Genomic DNA, 22,743 nt, shown 5'->3' on the forward strand with positions numbered 1-22,743 from the left:
ACCCTCCCACTGCCTTTGAATAGCATGTCCTAAGAGTAAAAGAAATGAAAAGGTACCCCGGGAGTGGTTTGGGAGGAATATAGGAGGGAAGAAAAATGCCATTAAGGCCATTTCAATGTAATGACAGCCTTTTGGTTGGACTGTCCACGGGGGTGGAGTGGGCAGGTGCAGAAAGCCTTCCCCCACGCGTTCTTACACGTCTGGGTGTGGAAGATATGGGACATGGTGAGTACTGGTGGTTAAACATGGGCTGGAGTGCCACTCTGTGACCCCACTGCTCTTCCACCAGACTTCGGAGGAGGTCAGTCTGATCGCGAAGCAGCTCCAGCATTGCAGCCCGCCACCGCTGATCTTCCTGCCTACACCTCTGATCTTCCTGCCGCCACATCTCATCTCGAGCGTCCCTCCTGTCTTCACGTTCACTGGCAGCGTCCCTGTACTTTGCGACCACGTGTTTCCACTCCCCCAGATGAGCTCTTTTGCTGCAGGTTACTGCCATTATTTCTGTGAACATCTCCTCCCGTGTCCTCTTCTTCCTCAGCCTCCTTATCTGACCTATCCTTCGGACTGGAGTAGGGAGGCTAGAAAAATGTGCAGCTGCATGTGTGGGGGAAAAGAGTGATAGAAGCATCATAAGAGATACATTTCACAGAACAATGGTTATACTCTTTCACAGTGAACTACACTATTCACCGTACGTAGCACATGTCACTTCACTACAAGGTCGCCTTTGGAATCTTTTAGTATTTAGTGCTTGCGGCTGCAGTGTCAGAGATCAACACAGACGCAGGTCAGGGGATTACAAAAAAGCTTGCTGGCGGACATGGTAAGTCTGATGGCAGTGAACCGTGCAACCTCTTTTATTACCCTGTACCCCTGGCTATTAACAGGTAACATTCATGCTTGGCAGCCAAACTGCTAAAAAGCAAAACTTTTGCTTCTTTTCTTATGCCATCACAAAGGTTCAGCACAAGAGGAAAATTGTGAATGGTTTCCCCCCCACACTCTGCATGTCTGCTGTAATGGCAGGTCACTTTACCGCCTCCCCCCTCCCCCCCCTTGCTTGGCAATTAGCAGCGATAATTCCTGCTGCCCAAATGCTAAAAAGGTCAGCGCCGTTAGAGACACCTCCCCGTAGTAATGTGCAGGTTTTTACCATCCCCCACATGGCTAACTGCTAGGAAAGGTTTTTTATTAATGGAGCAGGAAAGCAGAAACGAAGGAATGGTCATCTCTGTCCCCTTAATAAAGTACATTACTTTTTAACAGGTGACCATGAACGATATCATTCTCCTGAGGATAACAGAAAGAGAAAAAGAAATTATGCTTCTTGAATGCCAGCAATCCCCGGGGCCATACGCAGCTAGGCTTTGTCATGCAATGATACCCGATTACGTGCTCCAGGCATGGCGTGGTAAAGTTTCGTACCACGGTGGACGGAATAAGGCTGCCCTGCCCAGAAACCTTCTGCAAAGGCTATTGGGGTACCTCCAGGAGTGCTTCATAGAGATGTCCCTGGAGGATTTCTGCTCCATCCCCAGACATGTTAACAGACTGTTCCAGTAACTTTAATGCCAGCTACTGCATGCAAGCCCTCATGGCAAATCAATCATTAAAAAACGGTTGCTTTTAAACTATGGTTTTTATTTAAAAAAGTACACTCACCAGAGGTCGCTTCCACGGCTTCATTGTCTGTGCTACTGGCTTGAGAGGGCTGGGAGGGTACTTCTGTCAGGGTGAGGAAAAGCTCCTGGCTGTTGGGGAGAATGGAGTGCTGTGTGGTCTCTGCCATCTCGTCCTCCTCCTGTTCCTCCTCCACATCTTCGCCGTCCGCAGAATCATCAGCAGTGGCAGAGATTACTACCCCCACCTCTGAATCCACAGACAAGGGGGGGGCTTGTCATGGCGCAGTTACCTAAAATTGCGTGAAGCTCCGCATAGAAGCGGCATGTTTTTGGGCCAGATCCGGATCTGCCATTTGCTGCTTTGGTCTGCTGGTACACTTGTCTGAGCTCCTTCACTTTAACTCTGCACTGCACCGAGTCTCTGCTATGGCCTCTCTGCCTCATGGCATTAGAAATCTTTTCAAAAGTTTTCTCATTTCGTCTACTGGAACGCATTTCTGATAGCACAGAATCTTCTCCCCATACAGCTATCAGATCCAATAACTCCTGTGTGTTCCACGCTGGAGCTCTTTTCCTATTCTCAGGAGACTGCATTGTTACCTGTGCTGCTGAGAGCTCCACGCTGGCCAAACAGGAAATGCAATTCAAAAGTTCCCAGGGCTTTTCCTGTGTACCTGGCCAGCAGTAGAGTTCCTTTACCTGTCCAGAGCGGCCACTGGTGCACTGTGGGATACTTCCCGGAGGCCATTAACTTCGATTTCCGTCCACACTAGCCCAAAATCGATTTTGTAAAATCGATTTTAGGGTTACTCCTTTCGTTTAGCTGGAGTACAGAAATCGATTTTAAGACCCCTTAAAATCAATTTTAAGTGCCTTGTAGTGTGGACGGTTACAGCGTTAAATCGATTTAACGCTGTTTAAATCGATTTAACGCTCTAGTGTGGACCTGGCCCAAGTAACCATCAGCTTCCTCTGTGGCAGGTGTTCATTCCCTTCACAGAAGGAAACAGCCAAAAACGCAGTCTCTGCTGTCACTGAACAAAATTTTTATGAATTGTCCACTCCCTGACATGCCCCCAAAGGCCCCATTCTCCCTTTGAACAACTCCCGTATTGTGTGGGTTGTGACAATGGGATTTGGAGGCAGATCAGAAAGCAAAAGCACAACAAGATCATTTAATAGACGAGACCATGGGCCTTCCACACCTCCAGCGGGGACAAAGTCTTTTGCAGGACAGGCACTGTAGAATAGCAGGCGCAGTTAAGGTTTGGACCAGCAATCAGAAATCAAATCCTTTAAACTCCACCCCTTCATCCTACCCCTTCTCTGCACTACTCAGCTCTGTCAACAATGTACAATGAAAAGAACCATCTGGATCATTTTAGGCTTAAGAACCCACAAGCACCAGCCATCATCTGACCAGCTAAAGTCTGGGCTTTCCACAGTGTCTCTGCAGCATCTCTAGCTGGTCATTACATGATTGATAAAGACTTCTGGATAGCTTAGAAATCAGCTCTTCCTCAGAAGGAAATGGGACAGCAGTGCCACCTGAAGTTAAGTTGAAAATTGCATCTCTGCTCTGGTATCCTGCCTCCAAGGCTGCACCACATCCGAGAAAGAAGGGACAGTTGCTGTGTGTGACAGCCAGCCTGCTTTGCCAGGCCAGACTGATCGCTCTCTGATAGGGAATGGTCTCTAGAAAGCCATGGTTTGAGTGTGTGTGTGGAGTGGGGGAATGTAAGCAGGAAAATTCTGCTGCAGACTGCAGAGGTTTGAGCTAGGGATTGGAACGCAGGGATCCCAGGAGTTGGAGGGCAGCTGTCCTCTCTCTGCGGTTGGTAAAACCAGAACCTCAAATCCCAGACTCCTTCAAATTTCAGGGATGCAGGATTCAGATGCCAGGATCCAAATCTGTCCCTGTAGTTTTGGTTCCAAATCCAGAAAGGCCTTATTTTTCCTGTGAAGAGGGTGTTCAAAGGGGCTTAGCACTGGCCAAACTCTGCCAACTGTCTCTGGGGGTTTCACCATTGACTCAGTGGAAGCAGAGTTTGAGAAAACAGGGCTATTGATCTTCAGGAGAACCCAGCGGGAGGGCAGCGAGAGGCTCCCACCCATGCTTCTCCTGGTTTTGTGAAGCTGCTCTCCCAGTCCCAGCCCTGGTTTAAATTTCACATGCCTACCTCAGAGCTGCCTAGAGCTCAGGAGATCCAGCCTTAGCCCACAGACATGCAGGGTTTTGATGGAGCTACTACCCCAGTTTACTCCAGATGAGGATCTAGCCCCAGACAGCTTTTGGCATTCCTGCCACCTGTGCTGCATCCAGTGCTACAACTAAAAAAAAACGCCACACAGCTCTGCCATCTGCTCCCCCCACCCTCCTTCATGCCCCTGTCTGACATATGAACCAGGCACAAGTTTTGAGGTTTGTTTTTTAAGACCTACATTGACTCCAAGATTCCTGCGCACCCAATCCTGCTTTGACTGACAGCCATTGACTGCAACTGGAGCAGGGTTTAGATTTCACAAACAGCGCTTTCCCTCAGCATGGACACAAGGTCCCCAGACTCCTAGTTACTTGTCTTATCTATCTCAGTCTTGGGGGGCTGCGACTGCATGGGGTCACAAAGACATATTGGGGGGCATGACCTCCCGTTCTTTATGGCTGGGATGGGATGGGACAAGGAATTTTATGGAAGGGAAGTCTTGTAACTTTTTTCTGAGTGCATGGTATAGAAACAGTTGAGAACCACTGATTCATAACCATCTCTTACTGGCATTTATCCTGTGTCCAAATTTCTCTAATCTGGGAAGCAGGCGAGGTGCCTGGCTTAGATTTCTCACTCATGAGATGAGTTTCATTTGTCTCAGGCTACAGTATCTGCTGGTGTTCCTGTGGTGGAGGGATATCTTTCATCCTACAAAATCCTTGGGGATGAATGAACTTGCTTATGACTAGGGAGCTCCTTTTGCTAATTTCAAAGCCAAGCATATACTGTGGGTGTGTAGGTTCGATTTGATCACATACTTGATCAGGCTCACATCCTACTTAAGCTAGACCATGAGAAAAGGAGAAGAGAAGGAAAAAACAGAGCCAAGAGTGTGCAGAGTAAGAAGCAAATATGAGGAAGGCTGGGTCGGGAGCAGGGGGGAGGTGCAGAAAAGGGCAAGAGAAAAATATCAGTGACCCAATCCGTGCAGCACCTCTGATGCAGGCATCACTCCTATGCACTGGGTGGCAGAATGTGTCCTGAATAGATAGCACAGGTTACTCCTTAGCTAGCAAAACAAGTTGGTTGGGCTTTTAAATTGAATCATGCTTTAAAGATCCCTGGGTTTAAATTACAGGGGAAGGGTTCATGAACTCAACACAGCTATGCCAAAGCCAGCAGCACAGGTCAACAAGCACAGCCTCCGACACCAAGCGCTTCCCCAGTGCTGTTTGTAAGGTTTGGTTGTGACCCTGAAATAGCTTCAGGTGTAAACTCCACATATATCACAATCAGCCTTTGGAAGGGGAGAGACTAGGGCCAGTTACTGGTGTAACTGACATCAGAATCTGGCCCATAAAATCTCAAGGGTCAGATCCTCAATTGGTGTAAATTGGCATCACACCATTGAAGTTTATGGAGTGAGGCTGAGTTACACATGCTGCCAGTCTGGCCCATGGGCGGAAGGTCCTTCAGTTGATCTCCCTGCCAGCACAGGATCATTCTCAATGTTTTGTTATTTTAAATTCCTCCAGAGAGAAAACTTGTCCCCCTTCTCTTAGGAGACTGATGCTTAGAGATGATGGCGGGCTGGCAGCTGGCAGGGCCTTCTCCATGAGGGCCCCAGGGGCTCTGAAATTCCCTGTCATCCCTAGTCCAAAAGACTGGTGAAGGGCAGGGCTCATTTGATTCAGTTGGCCTTTGCAGAGAGGAAGGGGACCAAGGCTAGGCCATGCCACGGAGGTGTTGGTGTTTGATTGGGTGCCCCTGGCTGGTGGAAGGAGTGAGATGATGTTTGCCATCCTGGTCTCCTGGTTTCAAATGATCGGCAAGGTGCTCCGAGCTGAACTTGGGAGTTTTGTATTTGTCCTGACTGGAGACAACATCCATCACCAGGACAATAATGCACTTTAGTTGCATGGGACCTCCCCCTGTGCCCAGACAGGGGTGAAATTCCACCAACTCCAGGGGAGTTGGGCCTGATTTACACCCATGGGAAAGGAGAATCAGGCCCCTCATAGCCCATTCCTCTCCCTAGTGCCATGCCCAATGCCTGTGCTGGGTAAATAAACAGGGCCTGACTCTCAGTTCCACAAAGGTCCCTTTACACTTTTTTGGCAAGGGGTGCAAAAGAGGATGAAAATGTGCTACCATTCCTTCCTCAGTGCTAGTCTCTACTCCCACTCTACATGGCTTTGGCACCCATTTTAACTGGACATGCCCCAGTAGGGTGACCAGAGGGCAGGTGTGAAAAATTGGGATGGGGTGCGGGGGGTAATAGGCAGGGCCGGCGCTACTATTTAGGTGACCTAGGCAATGGCCTAGGGCGCCAGAATTTTTAGGGGGCGCTATTTTGCCAGGGAGGCGGCACGCGGGTCCAGTGGATCTACCGCAGTCATGCCAGTAGACAGTCCGCTGCTGGAAAAGCTCTGGTGGAGCTGCTGCAGTCATTTCGGCGGACAGTGCGCTGGTCTAAAGGCTCCAGCGGACCTACCGCAGTCATGCCTGCGGCAGGTCCACCGGAGCCTTTAGACCAGCAGACCGCTCGCCGGCATCACTGCGGCAGCTCCACCGGAGCCTTTCCAGCAGCGGACCAGCTGCCGGCATGACTGTGGTAGGTCCACCGGGGCCGCGGGGGGCAGCGAAATGGTCGTCTGCCTAGGGCATCAGAAACCCTGGCACCGCTCCTGGTAATAGGTGCCTATATAAGAAAAGCTCCCGAAATTGGGACCGTCCCTATAAAATCAGGACATCTGGTCATCCTATCGTTGGGGCCCATAACCTGTGGCCAGTTCCCTGTCTGGCTGCATGTCCATCATCGGTATCCCCGCAGGGGGAGAGGGTTAAGATGTAGCAAGATCCAGGCACGATTCCAGAGACCTCCTGGAGATTGAACAAGATCCGGGCTGGGCTGGCAGAAGAAGGATGCTCCAGGGAGAGCTGGCGGGCCTGGGAAAGAAGCTGCGGGCTCTGGGCAGGTCTTGGTGGAGCGGGACGCAGCCTTTGGCACCAGGAGAGGGGGCTCTCGGCCAGGACAAAAAAGGCGAGGGCGAAGCGGCGAAGAAGGCAGGGATCCGAGGAGGGCTGAGCTCTGACTTCGGGCCAGGGAGCCTGGCTGCAGGGCGGCGGAGCCAGACGGGCAGATAGCCCAGGAGAGAGCGGAGCTGAGGACACCCTGCGCAGGGACTGGGCGCCGGGCTGCCAAGCAGGGGGAGCAGCGGGAGACGCCGAGCTGGCCGAGAGCCGCCAGCCCCTAGCGGGATCCCGCATGGCCCGGCTGTGAGGGGTGCGCTGAGGAGGGAGTCCAGGGCGATGCTGCGCCTGCTGGAAGCCGAGCTGCTCTTCGCTTCCCTGCTCTCCGGCCCCTTCCCGCCGCTCTCCGGGGATCGGCAGAGGTGAGACGCCGGGCGCTTGGGGCTGCGGGGCGAAGGGGCAGGGCCGGGCTCCGAGGCAAGCCCTGGGCTCCCGCTGGGGAGCAGCGAGCCCCGTGGCTGGGGTGTGTGGGGCGGATCGGGGCCGGGGCGCAGCCGAGCCTGCTCCCTGCTCTGCCCTGGCGACCCCCCCACCCCCCGCAACCCTCAGTTCTGCGCTCGGGCCCCGCCTGGGAAGCTCGAGCGGCTCCTTCCTGTAAGGAGCGTGACGGGGCGGGCGCAGCTTCTCGACCACTAGCCGGCACCCCCTGCCCTGCCCCTCCGCAGGTCACTGGCGAGCCCGACGGGACTCTCCTTACACAGGTCTCTGGTGCCTGGCACCTGCCACTTATCCTCAGAGCCACTGAGCTCCTGGGGCTGAGCCAGCACCTGCTATTCCAGTCCCCGGCTCCCCCCAGCTCTGCCAGTGCCCCCCAGTCCTCACCTGCAGCCCCCCTGTTATTCCAGTTCCAGGTTCCTCCCCCAGCTCTGCCAGTGCCCCCCCAGTCCTCACCTGCAGCCCCCCCCTGTTATTCCAGTCCCAGGCTCCTCCCCCAGCTCTGCCAGTGCCTCCCCGTCCTCACCTGCAGCCCCCCTGTTATTCCAGTTCCAGGTTCCTCCCCCAGCTCTGCCAGTGCCCCCCCAGTCCTCACCTGCAGCCCCCCCTGTTATTCCAGTTCCAGGTTCCTCCCCCAGCTCTGCCAGTGCCCCCCAGTCCTCATATGCAGCCCCCCTGTTATTCCAGTTCCAGGTTCCTCCCCCAGCTCTGCCAGTGCCCCCCCAGTCCTCACCTGCAGCCCCCCTGTTATTCCAGTTCCAGGTTCCTCCCCCAGCTCTGCCAGTGCCCCCCCAGTCCTCACCTGCAGCCCCCCTGTTATTCCAGTTCCAGGTTCCTCCCCCAGCTCTGCCAGTGCCCCCCAAGTCCTCACCTGCTGCCCCCCCTGTTATTCCAGTTCCAGGTTCCTCCCCCAGCTTTGCCAGTGCCTCCCCGTCCTCACCTGCAGCCCCCCTGTTATTCCAGTTCCAGGTTCCTCCCCCAGCTCTGCCAGTGCCCCCCCAGTCCTCACCTGCAGCCCCCCCCTGTTATTCTAGTCCCAGGCTCCTCCCCCAGCTCTGCCAGTGCCCCCCCAGTCCTCACCTGCAGCCCCCCCTGTTATTCCAGTTCCAGGTTCCTCCCCCAGCTCTGCCAGTGCCCCCCCAGTCCTCATATGCAGCCCCCCTGTTATTCCAGTTCCAGGTTCCTCCCCCAGCTCTGCCAGTGCCCCCCCAGTCCTCACCTGCAGCCCCCCCTGTTATTCCAGTTCCAGGTTCCTCCCCCAGCTTTGCCAGTGCCTCCCCGTCCTCATCTGCAGCCCCCTGCTATTCCAGTCCCGGGCTCCCCCCCCCAGCTCTGCCAGTGCCCCCGCAGTCCTCACCTGCAGCCCCCCTGTTATTCCAGTTCCAGGTTCCTCCCCCAGCTTTGCCAGTGCCCTCCCATCCTCACCTGCAGCCCCCTGCTATTCCAGTCCCGGGCTCTCCCCCCAGCTCTGCCAGTGCCCCCCAGTCCTCACCTGCAGCCCCCCTGCTATTGCAGTCCTGGGCTTCCCCCCCCCAGCTCTTCCAGTGCCCCCCCCCTCAGTCCTCAGCTGAAGCCCCCCTGCTACTCCAGTGCTGGGTCCTATTGCAGCCCTTTCACTGTAAGTCAATCCTTTGTGTGGTTTTGTTTAAAGATGCATTTAGTGTTGAGCTGACAATAGCCCTGTAGATGACAGGTCCTCCGTGGATTTGTCTACAGGGCAGGCACAGCATGGGCCCTGGCAGCAACAGCTTCCCCACCTCTTGAGTGTGGACAGAAGAATGAGTTCCATCTCCATTGTGCATTCAGTCCCTAGCCTCTCTTCTGGGAGGGCCACCAAGGGGTTGCCAATTAGCGTTAATTGCATTTGGCAGTTGTGCCCTAGGAACTGGACCCATTTCACACAAGCCACTGAGCAGCCCTCAGCTGGTAAATGATTTTCAGCGCTTGCAACCTGGGCCAGCACTGAACTAATGATCTGGCAGCAAAGGGATCCAGACCCTGTTACTAATCCCCAGAGCCCCTCTGCAGCTCAGAGCCCCGAACCCCTATGCAGCTCAGTCTGGCCCTACTGCATCAGAGTGCAGCACGGACTGACAATTGGGCCAAGGTGTGTGGTTGCTTTGTAATGTGGACAAGTGGGGGACTGGAATAAACTGAGCTCAGTGGGGCCCCATTGCGCTAAGGGCTGTACAAATGTGTCTGAAGACAGACCTTGCCCCAGAGAGTTTATCATCAAAAGCTACTGCAGCCTCCAGTGTCGGGATCACCACATGCCTTTGCCCATCCCGTGGAGGAAGGACCCCGGGGCCATGTGGTTCTTGTCTCCCTGAAGGGGTGCTTGGAACAGGCTTTGCACACAAACACCTTTCCTTACCCCTTCAACATTTGTAACTGAGGTCAGGGAGCTGACTTCCAGACTGGTTTAAGAAGGACTAACTCTAGTGACCCCACTGACACTACATCTGCTTCCATCAGGTCTGAATCTGACCCCCCGGGAATTCTGAGGGAGGAAAGACTTCAGGTTTGGACTCCGATTCTCTTCTCACTTACGGGAGGGAAAATCAGACATAATTCCCTTACAGTCAGTGGGGTTACACCAGTGTCAACCTGGGGATAAGAGTGAGGCCCCAAATCAGGCCCATCTGTTTTGTTAACATGTTTGGTGCTGCAGAACGAGAGAGAGAAAGATCCCACTCATCTACAAGACAGACAGACAGACAGCCTGTCTGAGCAGAATGATGTATAGCTAAGGTCATAAGCACCTCCCCTGGCATAAACAGACACACTTGCTCTGTTGACTTCAATGGATCTATGCCAACGTAGAGCAACTGAGGCGCCGACCCTCAATTCCCTGCCTCACGTTTTGTGGAGCATCCAAGTAAATTGTTTTTCCTGGTGTTGCATAATGGACTAACTGGAAGCAATGACACATCTCCTGATGCCTGTCAAAAAAATATCTGCAAAAGATGTTGCAGACACGCCAGTTGTGTTGATGGGGCCAATGCTGCCAAACCTCCTACCCGCAGCAGCACAACAACTTCCTCTCCTCCCCATGACACATGAACACTCCACCTTACCCAGCTCCCAAACCACCGCATGGTGTGAGTCCGGACCAAGACCCCCCCTCGGGGTTGTTACCGCTGCAGCTGGCTCAGATGTTGTTACCAAGGAGTCCAGCCAGAGAGTTTAACAGTTTTTTTTTTTTTTTTAAGAAAAGACACTTTATTCTCTAAACAGTTACAGGGAGGCCCCTGGCCGGAGCAGATTTCCCCTCACCCCAAATCTCCAGAAAGCCCCACAGATGCCGTTGCAGCCTCTCCTCCTGTCGCCACCGGGTGGGGGTATTTAGAGGGGACATTACTGGAGCCCTTCTGCCCCAGCAGGGGGTCCTGGTGAAATGGGGGACCCCACCCAGCTAGCCCTAACGGGTGCAGAGGCTTTATTCAGGCAGCCATGGGGGGCAGGTGCTGCCAGGGGAAAGCTGGGGGGAGTCCCCGACCAGCCCCTGTGACACCCCCACAGGTCAAGCCAGAGCCTGGTCAGGAACTCAAGGGGAGCCCTCCCCCCCATTTCACCCAGCCACACTCGCGCATGGACCCCACCCCCACGGCTCAGACGGCGACCGGCTCCCACAAGTGGTTCTGTCGCTTCAGCATGAAGATCTTCTGGCAGGAAACGGTCACCAGGAAAGTGTGTTCCCCGAACACCACTGATAGGCATTTGAACTGGTGGTCGGGGCCACGCTGGAGCTGGAAGCCACAGGCTGTGGCCACCAGCTCTGAGATCACTCCGGCCGTGTGCTCGGCGTTCTCCAGGTCACCGGCTGACGCCAGCACAGCTCCATCGCAGATCACCAGGTAGCCCAGCTGGTCGGGGATCCGCTCCAGCTCCTGGGTCAGCACCGTGGTCATCTCAGGGCAGCACAGTTGCCTGGGAGGGGGAACTCAGTGACTGAAAGACGAAATGGGTTGGACGGAGTTTAGAGAGTGTTTCAGGGAGGTTCCTGTGAGCTGCGGAAGAGCGCCGCCAGGATGACTTTGGCCCAGTGCAGCATTGCCAACTCTCGCAATATTGGATGTTTTGATTAAAGCCCTAGTTCCACGAGTCATGTGATCAGACGAGATGCTCAGCTTTTGTTTTTAAAAAAGTGAGATTGTAGCCCAGGAAAGTTTGAAAAGGTGACTTGAGGGCAGCCTCCCAGGCTAAGAAACCAGAAGGCAGCTATAAAGAGCCCCACCTTTATTACTTTAAAAAAACTCTTATGATATTTAAGCCTCTCTTATGACTTTTGGGGGACGGACTCCTGCTTGTTTAACATTTGTGGCTGGCAACACTGCCAGTGCAACACACACACACACACACACACACACACACACACACACACACACACACACACACACACACACACACACACACACACACACACACTTTGAAACTCATGAGCACTCTAAGTCAAAGACAAGTTGCCTTTCCTGCCCTGCTTTTAGACACAATCCATACACTGGGGAATCAAAACTCCCCCGTACCCTGGGGGTTAGGTTTTATTAATGAAAAAACTAACAAGATAACATAAAGAACAGCTACCACCTTCTCCCCAGGCTTGGCAATTCTAATAATAGCAGTAATTCCCTTTGATTGTTCACTCGCCAGTGTAGCAAAATCTTCATGGGCTGGTGATCACTAGCTACAACAGCATGACGTTAGCTAGCGCTCACTCACTATCAAAGGCAGGCATGTGACTAGATCACCAGACAAAGCAGGAGCGATACCACCTAGGGCTGGAAGATCACTAAGCACTGAAGGGATGCCCTTAGCTAGGGCTAGAAGACTCTGGCTAGAGCGCTAGAATGTAACTTCCCAGTCCGAGCGGTATGTTGCTAGCAGATCATATCAGGTCACTATGGGTAAGGGTAAGATTATGTCATGGAGGTCACAGATTCTGTGACTTTCAGAGACCTCGGTGGAGGGCAAGAGCTGTCAGCCAGCAGGGGCCCTGGAGTTTTGAGCTGCCATGGATGGCGGGGGGACTCTGGAACTCCCAGCCTCTGTGGAGCTCCCAGCCACTCCAAGCTGCTCAGGTGGTAGGTGCTGGACCCCCCCCCATCCTTCTGCAGTGGGGCTTGGGCTCCCATCCCCCGGGCCGCTCCCCACTCGTGCTTCAGTCCTCCCTCTATCAGCTCCATTTATCACAGTTATTTTTAGTAAAAGTCAGGGACAGGTCACAGGCTTCCATTAATTTTTGTTTATTGCCCATGATCTGTTCCTGACATTTACTAAAAATAACCTTGACAAAACCTTAACCTAATAGCAAGGTAAAGGCAGGCAGGCCACTGGCTAGGAGCCCTGGCCAAGAGCAGCGTATTGTCATGAACTGGGTGTAACCTTGTCATGCCTTGGGTTAAAAACTCATTGAGGTTGGTAGGTGTGAACTCATCCTTCTGTTAACATAACTGTAAACATAAACGCCACCCAAGACAAAGGTGTGTGAGAACCCGCCCAGGTGCTTCTGGGCTGAGTATTGCTTGGGGTAGGTTTGTATGGGTGTGTGAGAGATCACAATGAAACTGAGGACCCAGCCAAGAACAGAGGGAAAAAAAACAAGAAAGCCTATAGGGCCTGGTCTGCACTACAGAGTTAAGTTGCTATAAGCTGCCTTCTGATGACCTAACTCTGTAAGTGTCTACACTACAGCGTTACTCCCGCAGATATAAGTCGCCCACTACACCCACCTAATCAGTCTGCAAGAGGCATAGCGCTTAGGTTGACGCAGTTAGGGCACCAACGTTTGACTAGCCTCTCGGGTCACAAGTATCCAAGGGCACTTGCCTGTAATGTGGTCTGTTTGGAGGGACAGTTAATTCTGACAAATACAACCTTAAGGACCTCACGTCACTCCAGACCCGAGGCCAGTGAGCACAAGCCACCAAACCGTGTCTACTGACAGGTGCTTATGACGCTCAGGTGGGACAGGCTGACTGGCTTTAGGAACCAAGGCAGCCTGCGAGCCGATCTGGAAGGAACAAACTAGACTTAAACTCCTCCTTCATCTTTCCTGCAGCGAATCTTGTCCTGAGAATAAAATCCTGACCATGGAATATTCCTGCACGGGAGCAGGCGGGAAGCCAGCCACATGCTTACGGTAAGTCATGTGCCTCTCTGAGAGCTCAGGGCAGGAAAAAGGAGTCATCTGTAGCACCCCAAGGATTTTGAAATTGAGGGGCATCTGGAAAGCTTTTTCTTTTCTGTAATGAGGATAAAGAAACAGTTCACAGCTCTCAGGATAGACTGACCCTGACAGAGTGTACTCTAATGGTTAAATCTGGGGAAACAGGAGCCAGGACACCTGGGTTCTATCTCTGGTTCTTCCACTCTTGCACCAAGGGCAAGTCCCTTCTGCTCTCTGTGCCTCGGTTCCCATAGCTGTACAATGGGGATAATAAGTGCACCACAAGGGGTCTGATCCTGCATTGCTTGCACAGTCACAGCGCCCAGGCAGAGCCCCAGCTGGTGTAAATCAACATTGCTCCAAGGACTCCAGTAGAGCTATGCCGACTGCGGAGAGTGTGAATGGGTGAGGAATGCAGGATCAGGCCTGAGGGCATTCCGGGCTTAATGAGTTCATATTTGTAAAGTGCTTTGAGACTCTCCGATAAAACACTCACAATATTATTGTTATTACCCAGAGCTTCTCCAATGAAACCCTCCCGGGCATGACCCAGTCAGGGCTTTGTGTGCTGAGGTGCCGTGTGTGATCTATAGCCCTATTGAGATCACTAATCCTGTACCAGAAACAGGAGGTCTGAAGTGGCCAAACCGAAACCATGTGTCTCTCTGAGGCAGCCCAGCTGAGCACCAGATGTGGCCAGCTTCCCTCGGACCAGCGTCATCTCCAGTCAAAAACGGTCTGGCAGCCTCCAGTCATTGCAAAGGCATTTTTTAATGCAGACGCTCCAGCATTTTTTGTGCAGCGCCAAGGGAATTCTTGAGCCTTTGGAGACTGGAGAAATAGAATAGCGTGGAGTTTTGGGAGAGAGCTGAATACACCCAGCCATTTGCTGAAAGAGAGATTGCAGACGCACATGGCAACTCTGTGCCCATTGCACTGAATCCTTGGGTCTCTCTTTGGCTATGTCCACACTTACGGTGGTGTGTTGAGTACCAACGAGCTGCAGTGAAAGGCAGGTTGTATCCCCACTTGTCACTGCAGTGTGTGTCTACACTTTGCAGTGAAAGGCTCTGGAAGGGTTGGGAGGCAGCAGGACATTGCACAGCTATAAACAGCAGTGTAGACGGGAGTCACTGCTTGGGTGTGCAAAGAGCCATGTAGTGTATGTACCCTGGGGGATTCAGGCGTGTAGGGCACTCTACTCACCTAAGCCGTCCCACACCATCTACACACTATAGACACCCATGAGTGTGCAGTGTCCCTACTCTACACGCCACCGTGATCCAACAGGTTTGTAGTCACATTGCCTCTGCAATACTCTAGGTGCTGTCCACACTCACACATAGAGACAGTATATTTTCAATGGCATCTGAGTGGTTTAGGAACCTACATCCCATTTCAAAAGTGACTTAGTGCCAGATTTTAAAAGGTATTTAGGTGCCTAGCTCCCACTGAAATCAATGAGAGTTAGGAGCTTAAATACCCTTGAGGAGCTGGGCTTTAGTACTTTGAGTTTTAATGAAAGTCAGCGACACCCTGGGCTTGTCTACACTTATATGCCACAGTAGCACTTCAGTATATACACAATCTACACTGACAGGAAGGATACTGCCACCAGCGTAGGTAATCCACCTCCCCGAGAGGTGGTTGCCAGGTCAATGGAAGAATTTTTCTGTTGACCTAATGCTGCCTACACCAGAGGTTAAGTCGTCTTAAGTGCGCTGCTGTGGATTTTTCACACTCCGACTGATTTTGATAGTTTGACCTAATTTTCTGCTGTAGACGAGGCCTTAGGCTCTTAAATCACATGTGTAAATGGGACTTGGCCACTAGGTCACACAGGGCTGGTCGACACAGGGAACTGACATCAGCACAGCTACATCTCTCAGGGGTGTAAAAAGCCACAACGCCGAGCGACGTAGTTAAGCTGATGTAATCACTGGTACAGACAGTGCTGAGTCAGTGGAAGAATTCTTCCATTGACCTAGCTACTGCCTCTCGTGGGGTGTGTGAATTAAGCAGCGGTTCTCAAACTGTGGGTCAGGACCCCAAAGTGGGTGACAACCCCATTTTAATGGGGTTGCCAGGGCTGGTGTTTAGACTTGCTGGAGCCTGGGGCTAAAGCCCGAGTCCTGCTGCCTGGGGCCAAAGCCGAAGCCTGAGCTGCACCGCCCGGGGCTGAAACCCAAAGGCTTCAGCCCTGGGGAGTGGGGCTCGGTCTTTGGCTTCAGCCCAGGCAGCAGGGCTCAGGTTACAGGTCCCCCGCCCAGGGTTGAAGGAGGGGGAGGCGGGGCTCCGGTGGGCTCAGGCCTGAGTCCCCCTTTCTGGGGTCATGGAGTCATTTTTGTTGTCATAAGGGGGTCACGGTGCAATGAAGTTTGAGAATCCCTGAACTCCAGTGACAGGAGAACCCCTCCCATCACTGCAGTGAATGTCAACATGCAAACGACTGGTGCAGCGGCAGCCAGGAAGATGTTACCCCATGCTTTAGTTAAACTGCAAGTTATTGGGCTCAGTGTAGAAATCACTAGGTCAATTTCTATACTCTGTGCCGTGTAGGTCAGAGAACATATCCAAACAGTCCCTTCCGGCCTTACAGAAAATTGGATAAAGCTATATCCGTGGCTGTGTTAGGGAAGGGATAGCGGATGCAGTCAAAATAGTTAGATTTCAGATCAGTAAAGGAAATCAATAACTACCATCCCCAAGTAGCCCTGTGCCAACATCGGTAATGTTATCCAGAGGAAGAAGCAGCATGTTTAGGACACCCCACAATGATGGGTGGGACAAAGGAGAGGGGGAGGAGTCAAAGAGGACCCCTAGATCTGAGTGTCAGATGGGGCTGGGGGTGTGATCAGTAACAATAGAGGAAGCGGGAAAGGTTAGGGAGGGAAGATGGGGAGATCAGTTCAGAGAGGGCGAGATGCAGATTGGATGTAGAGAGGCAGGTCAGGAGAGGGGAGGTAGAGTTATGAGTCACTGGCATAAAGACAGTAGCTGAAGCCATGTGAGTGGATGAGATCCCCCAGAGGCAAGGGGTAAAGAGAGACGAGGAGGACAGATCCTTGTGAGACATCCAGGCTGGAGGAGGAGAAGACCCCACTTAGCGAGCCACTGAAGGAACAGGAGGTAAGAGAAGAGGAGAGAAGCACAAATACTGAGTGATTATGTGGAGAGGTTCGGATGCCTGTTGTAACTAACCAGCCCCCTTGCAGGAGGAGAGGCTGAGAAATTACTATTGCAAAGCACAAGGGTGTACAAACACCCCCCTACCCCCCGTGGAACTGAACTGGGGTGGTCGAGTTGTCTCTCCCAATCCAGTGTTCTGATTTCGGAGGGCAGTCCCTGGAATGGACCAGGTCTTGCTACCTGCTCTGTTGGGCAGACCCTCGAGGTTTCTGCATGCTGTCACCCGGGCTGGAGCAGAAATTGGAAGCACGGTGGCTGGCTGAACCTTTGCCCAAGCTGCCTGCTGAGTCAGCGGTGATTACAGGGCTGGCTGGGAGCAGGGCCAAAAACCTTGCAGGGCCCTGCCGAGCCGAGCTTCCCCTGAACTCTTTCATTACTGCAGCAGCTGGGCTCCAGCATTTTAATTAGTGAAATTGTGCAGGGACGCAGAGGGGGAGCGAGGGTGGGGGAGTTATTCCATCGGGCATTTGCTGCTCCTCTCAGCATGGGCTTCAGAGTCAAAGGCACGACTGGGCTTGGCTGGGGCTCCCCCCAAACGCTGACTCGGGGGATGCTGAATCAGCATAGTCTATGCCCCCACAGTTGACATGCATCACATATTCTCGAAGTCCCCTCTTCAGCTCCAGCTTGACTGGCTTCAGCAGCCCCGATGCTGCAATCTGGAAGAGCTGCTGGGCCAGGTCCTTGGCCCCAGCCCCGCAGTACCCGGCGTAGCTGGGAACAAGCAGCTAGAGAGAAATTTTTCTGCCAGTCCAGTCCCCAACACAAGGCACAGTTGGTCCAAGGTGAGCTCATGCAATGACTGCATTGCTGGTGCACAGCAGTTCAGGCCTTTGGTCCTTCTTCTTCAGCCACACCCCTGGCAGGTGGGGGTAGCATAGAGCTGGCTAAACTGGCTCTTGCCCACACAGTGATTTCCCCTGTGCCAGGAAAATCTCCAGGTAATTGGCGAAACAGGCCTGGAGGCTGCTTTGTGCCGCCAGACTGGTGCCAAGCTGGCTCAGTGGGGACCAAGATCTGGTCTTCAGCTAGGGGCAGTAGAGCAGGGGCAGGCAAAGTTTTTGGCCTGAGGGCCACATCGGGTTTCAGAAATTGTATAGACGGCTGGTTAGGTGAGCCTGTGACTCCCCAAACAGCCAGGAGTGGCCAGGCCCCACCCCCTATCTGATCCCCCTGCCTCTTGCCCCCTGATGACCCCCCCGATTCCTGCCCCATCCACCCCCTCCCTGCTCTCTGTCAGCCTTCAGAACCCCTGCCCCTGACTGCCCCCCACCGCCCCATCCAACCCCTCCTGTCATTCCTGAATGCCCCGTCGGGACCCCTGCCTCATACAACCACCCCTTCTCCCTGTCCCGTGATCACCCCCTGAACCCCTGTCCTGACTGCCCCCCTGGAACTCCTGGTTTTCTGCTCTCTGACTGCCCTGAACCCTATCCACACCCCTGCCCCCTGACCACCACCCCAAACTCCCCTGCCCTCTATCTATCTATCTCTGTGCCCACTGGAGCAACTTCTTCACTCCTTGTGGCACAGAGTCAGCTGACCCCAGCCCAGATCTCAGTACATCACCCAAAGGAGGAAGAGATCAGGTAGGGTGGTTGTGGCAGAGGCCAACTTAGCTAGGCAGCACAGTGCAGCCTCAGCAGCAGAACAGCCTTACTGAGATCAGACCTTGCCATGAGATCACAGAATGAGTGGAGGAGGGGAATGCAATGGATCTCCCCTCCCTAGTTTGGTATGACGCAGTCTGATGATATCCTAGGCAAGACTGTCCCAAGCAAGACAGTGAGACCTTCCAGAGCCATCACTGGGGTAATCACAGTGTGAGCGTCGTGTGATGCTTTCATCCCAGAGGACAATGTTTGAAAAGGAGCCAGCCCAATTCTAGGCAGAAAGTTCAGCTCCAGGGAAGGGGAAGTACCGAATGACCGAGTCCGAAGGAAGAAAGTTATGTTTGGCTGGTAATCCGGGCTGGCCTACACTGGGGGTGGAGAAGGAAGGAACTGAGAAGGCCACTCAGATCCCAGCTTTATGGGCCTCTCTGCCTGGTAGCACACAGATGGGATCTGGAGAGAGGTCTGCTCCAGTCCTCCTTCCCCCGCCAGCCTGGAGGGGGCACCATGGCTGCAGCACCCATTCTTGAGGGGAGGCTCTGTATTACTCTCACTCGGGGTGCTGGGCAGTAGATTTACACTGGAGCATTACCAGTGATGTCAATCAGGTTGCCCCCCCAGTGTGACACCAAAATTCTTTTGCCTGGCAGAGAAAGCATGTTGTACAGACAAAACTACACAGGATCTTTTCAGGGGGCAAGACAAAGATGCCACATTTATTATGATAATCTGATTTATGACCAATAACTAATATTTTAATCCTTATACACACACATTATACCTAATACCTATACACACACACACATTCCTACACATACACACACATTCACATCCATCAGAAGTTTTGCAGCTGCTGCATAGTTACCAGTCCTGGACACAGCTTGAGTTTGTGGCTTGATTTTGCAGCTTGGGTTCATAGCTTGAGGCAGCTAACTGGCCAGGAAAGCCGGGCACAAGGATGAGTTGGGTCTCTGTTGGGCCTGCACCGATTCCCTTCCATGTTGGCAGCAGAATGTTCCCCTCCAAAGTCTTCCATCTCACCCATCCTTTTTGTAGGCTTTAGTTTGAATCCAGAGTCTATAGGTCTTGCTGTGTCACACTGCCTCTGGCTTTGGGGATAGATCACCTGTCAATTGCAGGCGTGACTTTCAGCCTAGGACTTGGCTTTGATCTTCCTTCTATTGTACCTTTTCTTTGTAGGGTGGACTCTTCTTACTTTGTTAGGGTTCTTGTCTGCATCTTCAGCCAGTGGGGTTTGAACTCTATTTAATCAGGACAGGCTGGGGCTGGAGATTGATTCCATCATCCATACATACCTCAGTCACACAGCTAAACTAAACTAATAAGATTACAGCAGGGTTTGCAAAAATGAAGGTTGGAGGAAGCTTTTACAAAATGGAGTAAGAGTTTTAAAATGGGGTTTGAATTACAATATGGTAAACATTGAACAGAAGTTACAATGTAGACAAGTGTAGTGAATGGTGAACAGATGTTACATTAATAAAGTGAACAATTAAAAACAATTTCATTTATCAGTTCTACATTGTCCCCCTTTTGACCCTTCAATCCAGGGGTACTGAATGGGTCACACTTAATGTAATTGCTTTAAGGCAGAACCAACATAACTAATAGGACAATGAGGGGGTGAAAAATTATATTTAGGACTGCTGACCAGGTGGGCTGCTTCTACAACACTTTGCCCCTTGATCTATGATTATTACAGTAGTTGTTGTCACTGTAGGGCACAGGTGATCTGTTGCAAATAAACCAAACAATTATAACCAGGTGAATATAACTAAAACCATTACAATTGACTAAACACCAGATATAACCTACACACAAATGCAAACAATTATAGTTATAATAATTGAGAATAAAGCCATTACAATCATTGGGTACATTGACAAATAAAATGAGGCCCAAGTCTGATGCTGGAATAGCCATCAAACAATAAAAGTTACTGAGGTCAGGACCTTCTTAAGCACACACAACAAATAAGACTTTGTAGGAGGACCACAGTTGTTATGCAAGGTTAAGCTGATTTGGACTTAAACTAACATTTAGTTGCTAAAATGTTGCAGAGTCCCCTATTTTTAACACTTGTTCTTAAGAGGTTTCTGGGGACCTGAAAGATGGGGCCCTACAATTATGGGCCAAGGTCTTACAGGTTATGGGGGCCCAAGAACTACCCTTCAGGGCTTGGGAAGTAGAACCAGGGTACATAGAGGAAAGTGTGGAATTAACAATACAAGCAAATGTAACTAACAATATAAATGTATTAATAACAAAAATTAACAACAAAATGACTATTAGAGAACCTAACAAAAATAAACCTGATGCACTGGGGACGAAAGTCTTCTGGACACAAGTGGTGATTGATAAGTTGGATGGACATGGGGGAAGTAGAGAGAGTAAAAGACATTTATCCTGTCTAGTGTAGTATTTCTCTGTTTCTGGACCCAGTGCTAGCACAGGACCCGACGAGAGACAGACACAGAACGTGCAACACGGAACACTGAACACAGACTTTGTCGCGACACTATAACCCTTCAGCTGGTACCAGCTCTCCTGATGTTCTGGTTTAGAGCCTGAAAGATAGAAGCTTAGAAACAAAATTAGCACAGTGCTCCCACATGGCAGACCCTGCTTAGTCTCTGCCACAGTGTGTTCGGTACTTGGGGCTGCACAAATGCTAATTAAGTGGTGCATTTTTTTGTGACTTTAGATTTTTTCCATTTTAAAATCCCCAGCCACTTTGCCATGGCCTGGAGGTCTGAGGCAGAAGCAGGCACTGTTGTTACTGTTGCAATGGCATTCTGGCCCTGGAAGGAGGAATCTACCCAAATATTCCCCTTTCCACTCTCCAGAGAGGTCCCAAAAATGTGCCCCTTCTGGGGTCTCAAATGTTCCTTTTTCTGATGTTACTGCTGCTGTAAGATGTGAGAGTGCTGTTTTAACTCTCTGTACCCAACCTTAAGGGCATCTAACTAGATTTGAGTACTACATACATTTTTATTTCTCTGCTTTTGCAGCAGAGTCTTGTAAATCTTGGTGCAGTTTTTTTATTTTTACATTTAGCCAATTGAAGGAATACCTCATTACAGGTTTTCCATAGAAGCCAAATTGCGGTTGCTTCCTTTTTCATTGGAGTTGAGGGTTTATATACCTAGCCAATTTGTTGTTTTTAAGAATATCTTTAGACAGTGTTTTTTTAAAATATTTTCCCCAACAGTTGTGAGCAACGACCAACCACAACAAAACCAAATTGACAAATATCAAGCATTATAACCCCTAATTCCTAAAAAAGCAGCTTACAACTTCTGAAAGAGCAGTTTCCCTTTTTAACTCCTGAAAGAGCAATTTTCCCTTTTTAACTCCTGGTAGAGCAATTTAACCCTCTCTGGGCCAGAGGGAGAGACACTAAGCCTCCCTCGGCCTACTACCACCAAGGGTTCATACTCACTCACTCAGTTCATACACAAACTATAAAAATCCTTTCCAGGATCACAGCGAGAAACACTAAGTTCTCCTCTTTAGCTCAGTCTTGCTATGGCTGAGGGTGTATGCACCTAGGATTTTTCAGTGTGGAGCGAGGATCTCTAAGTCCTCCTCCTGTTGCCTGACCTTGCTATGTCCGGGGATATACCCACCTCCAATTATTTCCTCCCAGCAGTTCGGGGTGGAGAGAGGGATGCTAAACCTCTCCCCTTTTTCTCAGCCCTCCTATGACCGAGGGTGTGTATATCTTTTAATTATAAAAATTCTCAATGCATAGTATTTTACTACTTGAACAAGATTTAAACCTAAACTTCTATTTCCTTCAGAGTCTGTGGTTAATTAACTGAAAGTTTACAATCTTTTTTCCTATAGTTCCAGGCTTACTAAAGCTGGTGGTGCGCACACCAGTTTTTATAACAACTGTGGATTCTATGCTTGCTCCCCCTTTGCATCTCCACCAAAAAAACTACACAGGATCTTTTCAGGGAGCAAGACAAAGATGCCACATTTATTATGATAACAATCTGATTTATGACCAATAACTAATATTTTAATTCTTATACACACATTATACCTAATACTTATACACACACACACGTTCATACACACACACATCCATCAGATGTTTTGCAGCTGCTGCATAGTTACCAGTCCTGGACATAGCTTGAGTTCATGGCGTGATTTTGCAGCTTGGATTCGTAGCTTGTGGAGGCTAACTGGCCAGGAAAGCTGGGTCTTTGTTGGGCATGCACCGATTCCCTTCCATGTTGGCAGCAGAATGTTCCCCTCCAAAGTCTTCCATCTCACCCATCCTTTTTGTAGGCTTTAGTTTGAATCCAGAGTCTATAGGTCTTGCTGTCACACTGCCTCTGGGTTTGGTGATTGATCACCCATCAATTGCAGGCGTGACTTTCAGCCTAGGACCTGGCTTTGATCTTCCTTCTATTGTACCTTTTCTTTTTAGAGTGGACTCTTCT

General features: G+C 51.3%; 1 protein-coding gene and 1 pseudogene across 1 annotated transcript in view; one reads left to right on the forward strand and one right to left on the reverse strand.

The window, feature by feature from the left end:
• Window positions 1–6,912: 6,912 nt before the first annotated feature.
• Window positions 6,913–22,743, forward strand: part of LOC115659166 (collagen and calcium-binding EGF domain-containing protein 1-like) — a 37,996-nt gene continuing 22,165 nt past the window's right edge. Inside the window, exons 1-2 of the mRNA XM_030579021.1 lie at window positions 6,913–7,227; window positions 13,359–13,439. Of these exons, the coding sequence (XP_030434881.1) occupies window positions 7,145–7,227; window positions 13,359–13,439 (164 nt within the window). The 5' untranslated portion in view covers window positions 6,913–7,144. The remainder of the gene's footprint in view (window positions 7,228–13,358; window positions 13,440–22,743) is intronic.
• Window positions 10,512–11,218, reverse strand: LOC115659167 (annotated as a pseudogene).

The sequence above is a fragment of the Gopherus evgoodei genome, chromosome 10 (assembly GCF_007399415.2).
Source record: "Gopherus evgoodei ecotype Sinaloan lineage chromosome 10, rGopEvg1_v1.p, whole genome shotgun sequence".
Classification (NCBI taxonomy): Eukaryota; Metazoa; Chordata; order Testudines; family Testudinidae; genus Gopherus; species Gopherus evgoodei.